This window comes from Etheostoma cragini, chromosome 11 (genome assembly GCF_013103735.1).
Source record: "Etheostoma cragini isolate CJK2018 chromosome 11, CSU_Ecrag_1.0, whole genome shotgun sequence".
NCBI classification, from domain to species: Eukaryota; Metazoa; Chordata; class Actinopteri; order Perciformes; family Percidae; genus Etheostoma; species Etheostoma cragini.
Window position 1 is genome coordinate 24,704,632 of NC_048417.1, and position 7,628 is coordinate 24,712,259.

Below are 7,628 nucleotides of genomic sequence, written 5' to 3' on the forward strand. Positions count from 1 at the left end.
CAAAAGGGGGTCCAACCCGTTACTAGCACGGGGTACCTAATAAAGTGGCCGGTGAGTGTATATATATATATATATATATTTTTTTTTAACTATTTATTTGTATGATACAGCTGCTATTAAGTATTTGAACACCTAAGAAAATCAGTGTTAACATTTGGTACAGTAGCCTTTGTTTGCAATTACAGAGGTCAAACGGGGATCCCGAGGCTTTCCCAGGCCAGGTTGGAGATATAATCTCTCCACCTAGTCCAGGGTCTTTCCCGAGGCCTCCTCCCAGCCACTTCCTAGGGAGACGCCCACGAGGCGTCCTTACCAGATGCCCGAACCACCTCAACTGGCTCCTTTCGACGCGAAGGAGCAGCGGCTCTACTCCAAGCTCCTCTCAGATGACTAAGCTTCTCACCCTATCTCTAAGGGAGACGCCAGCCATCTTCCTGAGGAAACCCATGTCGGCCATTTGTACCCTGGATGTCGTTCTTCCATGACACAGCCTTCATGACCATAGTTGAGGGTAGGAACGAACACTGACCGGTAGATCGAGAGCTTTGCCTTCTGGCTCAGCTCTCTTTTTTGTCACAACGTTGAAATAAACTGAATGTAACATCGCCCCTGCTGCGCCGATTCTCCGACCAATCTCCGACCATGGACGCTCCATGGTCCCCTGACTCGCGAACAAGACCTCAAGGTATTGAAACTCCTTCACTTGGGGTAAGGACTCATTCCCTCCCAGAAGAAGACACTCCATCGGTTTCCTGTTGAGAACCATGGCCTCAGATTTAGAGGTGCTCATTCTCATCCCAGCTGCTTCACACTTGGCCGCAAACCGATCCAGTGAGTGCTGAAGGTCAAAGGCCAACGATGCCATAAGGAACACATCATCTGCAAAAAGAAGCAATGAGATCCTGAGCCTACCGAACTGCAACCCCTCCCCACCCCAACTACGTCTCGATTACCTGTCCATATAAACAGGATTGGTGACATAGCGCAGCCCTGGTGGAAGCCCCTTAACACCCAGAGCTTTCAGAATTTCTTCAGCTGGACGGTCCCTTGGGGCACTTAAGACCCAAAGGCCACAGCTCCCCACCAAAGCTTCAGCCATGGAAACTTTGAACATTGCCCACTCGGGTTTGATGCTCCCAGCCTCCACAGGGATGCACAAAAAGCTCCGCCAGAGGTGTGAGTTAAAAGTCCGTCGGACAGGGTCCTCCTCCAGACGTTCCCAATTTACCCACACTAAAAACTTTACACGTTCGGGCTTACCAGGTCTGCCCAGAGTCCTCCCCCATCCCCCGACCCAACACTCCAGCAGATGGTGATCAGTTGACAGCTCCGCCCCTGTCTTCTCCCGAGTGAAACAATTATAAAATCAATCATTGATCTGTGGCCTAGAGTGATCTGGTACCACGCACACTTCTAAGCATTCCTTTGTTCGAAACATGGTGTTTGTTATGGACAATCCATGACTAGCAGAGAAGTCCAACAACAGACCAGATCAGGGGGGCCATTCCTCCCAATCACGCCTCTCCAAGTACATCGGAAAAAGTGACAAAAAAAAAACTTGGAAAAAAATGAAAGTTTTCATTTTAATTTAAAATAATAATAAATAAATTGCACGTCGGCGGGAAGACAACACAAAAGGTTACGGTTCAGCTGAAATCTCACCTTTCATGTTCAAAAACCTTCTGGAAGCCTCCGGCACACTTGTTGGAGGAGACTTGTGTGAGAGACATCCTGATCTGTGGAGAAACCGGAGCAAGGAGACAGTTACGGGGGGGCGGGGGACACAGAAAGAGAGAAAAACAGTGAAAGAAAGACACAGAGCAAGAGAGACACAGATTGACAGAGAAAGAAAGAGAGACAGAGACAGACAAAGAGAGAAAGACAGAGAGAGAGAGAGACAGACAAAGACAGGCACGACTCAGAGAAAGACAGACAGAGAGACTTTCAGTCTGATAGCGCAAATCTCAGTTTACTCTGTAGCTTGTTGCTAAGTCTTAACAGTTAGCTTGTTAGCTTGTAGCACGGCAGGAATGTTGTGGCAGGTGAAGATTAACTTTACTTGCTAACTCCTTCACCCTCAGTATAAGCAATATTGTTTCAATACCTACATTTAGGAAGCCAAAATGCTTTTTTGTTGATCACAATAAATGTAGCTATGGTGAAACTACTTTCATTGTGTGCTGTCCCTGTCAACGTATGGCAAAGCAGAATTCTATTTTTGATAATTTTTTAACATACACGTTTTCTTCCCCAACATGATGTAATTTGTAAATCAAATGTCTGACACAAATTCTTTATGCTCCTTCAACAGGTCAGACATTGCCCCGGAAACAGAGGCACGTGAAGGAATCCTCTTTCAGTCCAAATCAAAATGTTCAGTATTTCCTTGTGCAGGAGTACTTTGCAAAAAAAGCTGATTTATTTTACCCATAAGCTAATAAAACCTAAATATCTCTAAGATGTTGTTATTCATTGGCTTATTGAGCTTCCTCACTAATTCATAATTTCTACTGAAAGTTTAGTGTTTTAAATTGATCCAAAAGCTAATTCAGTAATGTATAATAAAGTGCAAATTTTGTTTTACATGAACGTTTTAATAATATATAAAATAATAAAACCTTTTTTTTACATAAGCTATGCCCTCCTCAGAATAAATCCCCTGTATTGTCCATGAGGATGTAGAAAGCATTGGTGGCCCTGATTACTAGCCTGTGCGTTCAGGAGCTGTGTGGGGGGGGGAGCTGTAGAGGGAGGGCTGTAGCGCTGCAGAGAGCAAGGGGGAGGGACCTGTAAGGTGTGCTTGTTCAAATTTTTAGGCTAATGGAGTTTTTCCACTGCTGGTAACAGCTCGACTCGACTCGCCTTGACTCGCCAATACTCGACTCGACGCATTCTACGTCCGTTTTCCATTGCAAAATGAGTAACGCCTTAGCGTGGCTGGTCACCATAGCTCCGAGTGATGATGTAATTTTCAACGCAACTCACAACAGCACGTCGGCTACTCGCCACAGCCAGAAGAAAAGTTTTGTTTGATTTTTCCAAAAAATTGGGAATTCTGACGGAGTTCAGACGTCGACATGACTGTTGTTCGCCGACACAAAAGGGTAAGTTAAGTTTCCTGGTAACGTTAGCTAACATTTGCATGTGTTAGGGGCCCCGGTCAGTATTTACTAACGCTATACGCTAGCGTTATATAAAGTACATGAACTTTAGCAACCACGATTACACACCAACATGTGTGCTGTTTGTGTTTCAGAGCATTAACGCTTGCAAAATCGCCGCCGCAGACCGTCTGGTGGGCGACGTCCGACCAGTGAGATCTCTGGTTGTGACCTCCTGGGCTTCCTATAATCTTTATGAGAGTCATGGAGAGACTTATGACAACGACTGGGATGCATCTGGGCCAGCAGAGCCGGGGGGGACACTGTCACAGGGTGCAGAGGAAGAAGACTGGGATGTACAGGAGGGTTTGATGCGCTACTTGAAAAGCTAAATAAAAACTTTCCTTTGATAACTTGTCTTGTTTTCTTTAAGTAACAGTGTGCAATATTGGAAACGAGATAAAGCCACTAACAGCCCTTAATATTGAACAGTTGAAAAGTGAGAATAGTGCAGAGAGTAGATAATATGTCGGTGTCTGGCTAGAATTTTTTTAAATGTCCCGTTTGTTCTCGACACACACTACGCACTCTTGTTTGCTACCAATGCAGTGATCCCACCAACCAGCAGTCTGCAGGTTTCCACGTCACCTTTTGGGGTAGTACTAAAAAAGTACCTGGTAGCAGGTCCCAGGGACTTTTTTTTCTTAATGGAAAACCCAAAAAGGTGAATAGAGCTGAGGCGAGCCGAGTAGATACCACGCAGTGGAAAACCGCCATAAGTCAACGTTTTCTCAGAACTCCCTACTGCAGCTTTGTGCAAATCAGGCCTTCATGGTCAAATAGCAGCTAGGAAACCACTGCTAAGGAGAGGAAACAAGAAGAAGAGATTTGTTTGGGCCAAGAAACACAAGGATTGGACATTAGACCAGTGGAAACCTGGGCTTTGGTCTGATGAGTCCAAATTTGAGATCTTTGGTTCCAACCGCCGTGTATTTGTGCGAAGGAGAAAAGGTGACCAGATAGATTCTACATGCCTGGTTTCCCCCATGAGGCATGGAGGAGGAGGTGTGATGGTGTGGGGGTGCTTTGCTAGTGACAATGTTGGGATTTATTCCAAATTGAAGGCATACTGAACCAGCGTGGCTACCACAGCATCCTGCAGCAACATATCCCATCCGGTTTGCGTTTAGATGGACCATCATTTATTTTCAACGTGACAATGACCCCAAACACACCGCCAGGCTGTGGAAGGGCTATTTGACCAAGAAGGAGAGTGACCGTCAAAGTCACCGGACCTGAACCCAATCAAGATGGTTTGGGAAGAGTTGGACCACAGAGTCGGGGCAAAAGGGCAGACAAGTGCTGAGCATTCTGGGAACTCCTTCAAGACTGTTGGGAAAACATTTCAGGTGACTACCTTTTGAAGCTCATCAACAGAATGCCAAGAGTGTGCAAAGCAGTAATCAGAGTAAAGGGAGGATACTTTAAATAAACTATAATATAAGACATGTTTTCAGTCATTTCATACTTTTTTGTTAAGTACATAATTACACATGTTCATTCATAGTTTTGATGCCTTCAGTGATTATCTACAAAGTAAATAGTCCTGAAAATAAACGAAAAACCTTGAATGAGAAGGTGTGTCAAAACTTTTGGCCTGTACTGTATCTATCTCATTATTTCACAGACAGATAAATAGATTTTAAGGACAATAAGTAGACTTGTTAAGGCAGTTTGTTTTAGGTGATAACATTACCTGTGTTAAAAGTACACTAGGTAATTCTGCACGGCTGTATTATATATTACACAATTTACATGTTGACACCTTACAGCTGCATGTAAAAATAGCCCCCTTAAAATACTGCGGTCAAGCCAGCCGACACTCGGATCTCCGTGGTCAAATCAGCCGACACTTAATTTGTAGTGCGCTCTTTTACCTGCAAATGTGGTAAATGCATTGTAGCAGCCCCACTAGCGAACAACACACATGCAACTACTTCCGGTTTTCAAAATAAGGTGTTAATACTAAGTATTTTAAACAAGATTTTTGGATTATATTCAGCTCAAGAAATATGTAACCCTTGTCTGTGTGTTAAACAAAACAAATACAATTACACTAAATTGTGAAAGAAATGTGTTGTTGGAGTTATTCTTTGTTAATAACATTCATAATTAATATTTTTAGACAACTATTTATTTTAGGGGCAACTAAACCCATATTTAAAAATCAAGAAATTAATTGTTTTATAGAGATTTTATTAAGTTAAAGTCCCTCATTTCTAGGCTAAAAGGACAAAAAATGTGAAACTGGAGGAGCCCTAAAACAAATTTGCTGCATAGTTCCAGGCAGTGACTGATATATTTTAACACAAGGCATCACATACTACCATCATACTGAAAAATTTTTACTGCATAATTTTGGAGATTTTTGACAGCAAAGTCCCATACTTCTTCCGTTCAACGATAAAAAATATGAGATTCGAAGAGCTCTAAAATGAATTTGCTCCATAGTTCCAGGCAGGGACTGCTATATTTGAGTACACGGTATCAGGTACTACAATCATACTGAACATCAGACATTTTTACTGTATAATTTAGGAGATTTTTGACAGCAAAGTCCCATACTTCTGCTGTTCGACGAAACAATATATGAAATTTAAGGAGCTCTAAAATGAATTTGCTCCATAGTTCCAGGCAGGGACTGATATATCTGAGTAAAGGGCATCAGGTACTACAATCATACTGAAAATCAGACATTTCTACTGTATAATTTTGGAGATTTTTGACAGAAAAGTCCCAGACTTCTGCTGTTGGAAGACAAAAGATATGAACTTCTATGACCTATAGCATTAATTTGCTCCATGCAAGCAAAGTGATTGTAGTACCTGATGCCCTGTACTCAAATATATCAGTCCCTGCCTGGAATTATGGCGCAAATTAATTTTATAGCTCCTGAAATTTCATATGTTACAGAATAAGCTTTTTGTTACTTGTGGTTAATATAATCCATTAATCTTGTTTTTTATGTACTTTCATTAACACCTTATTTTGAAAACCGGAAGTAGGCAAATGTGTATTGTTCGCTAGTCGAGCTGGGCTGTTAGAAAGCATTTACCATATTTGCTAGTAAATTCGCGCAATACAAATTGAGTGTCGGCTGATTTGACCACGGAGATCCGAGTGTACAAAATACCACTACAACTGACGTTAACGTATGTGGCAGCGACCACAGTAAAGAACATAAAAAGACGACTATTAATTCAAATTGCGAGTGGCAAGATGCATTATTCATGTGCCGAATTGCCCAAAACATCTTTCCAAAGTCAGAAGGTGTACCCATATAGTCACAACCACTTTTGTATTTAATTTATACGCAAAGAAAGGATAAATATTTCACTTTATGTGTGGAGGCTGGCGTAGAGGGTCCCATCATGGGGACGTGCAGGGATTAGCAAGTTAAGTTAGCTCGTGCAGTGTTAGCTGATATTTAAAGCACTTTGTAACTTGCAACAGAGTTAAAAAAACAAACTAGAAGCATACGTGTCCGGTGTATACCTTATTAAACCGCAGTTTTGGGTTGATAGGTTTGTTCAACTGGTCTGTTACGTTCCCGCTGTCGTGCCAAGTCCAGAGCGTCCACAAAGTCCAAAAACGTACTTCAGGGTGAACGTGTTGACGTCACGGACGTCTCCATCGTCGTCCCTCTACGTCGGAGACATGGCGTACGTTCATACGCTAGATGGCGGTGGTGTATATTAGAACAATGCATAACTATAGTATATTACAGTTTTTTAGAATCGCTATGACAGATTTTTCAATACATTTAACAAGTTTACTAAACTCTTAACGCACCAACACACCTAAAACACACAATTGGCAAAACGGTTAATTTCATGCTCAAAATCACACATTGTTAACTAAACTCCAAAACGAATTTTCAAATTACAGTAATACACTAACACAACAAACTATGTCTAACAAAACACTGCAAACATGTTTCAAAATCAAATAATTATTCAAAACACTAACACATGTTCTCTTCCAACAGGAACATTTAGTCAGTCATAACAAAATGACAGAAAAACACTCTCATCAGCTAAAATGACAGAAACTGCATTATTTTAGATGTGTCAGGTATGCCCTTATACCATAGAAAGTGTATTGTATTGATCATAGATTGAGTTTTTGATTATTAGGCTACCGCAAGATATACAAACAGAAAGGACACCGGAATAATAATTATAAAAAATAAGTCTTCTAATCTGCTCGGTCTTTTGCATTTGGTCACATGTTCTCATCCACATCATACCTGATATCTTCTCTGGCAAGGCATTGTGGGAAGAATCTTTTTGCATGCCTTATCCACCCCCTGGCAGTGTTCAGCTGTGATGTGATTGGTCATGTGGACGATGGTCAAAAACCTTCCATCTCCAGGCTGAGAAAAACTCTTCAATGGGGTTGAGGAAAGGAGAGTAAGGGGCAAGGACATGGGACATCATCCTTGGATGGGCGTCAAACCAGGCTGTG

The 7,628-nt window shown here is 42.0% G+C and overlaps 1 protein-coding gene across 2 annotated transcripts in view; it reads right to left on the bottom strand.

Annotated features, from left to right (window-relative positions):
* The window catches only part of esd (esterase D/formylglutathione hydrolase), a 21,122-nt gene extending 14,334 nt beyond the window's left edge, over positions 1-6,788 (bottom strand). For both annotated transcript variants that reach the window (XM_034885207.1, XM_034885206.1), the window contains exons 1-2: positions 6,657-6,788; positions 1,663-1,736 (exon numbers count right to left, since the gene is read on the bottom strand). In XM_034885207.1, coding sequence (XP_034741098.1) covers positions 1,663-1,730 — 68 coding nt within the window. In that variant the 5' untranslated portion in view covers positions 1,731-1,736; positions 6,657-6,788. The remainder of the gene's footprint in view (positions 1-1,662; positions 1,737-6,656) is intronic.
* Between the last annotated feature and the right edge of the window lie 840 nt (positions 6,789-7,628).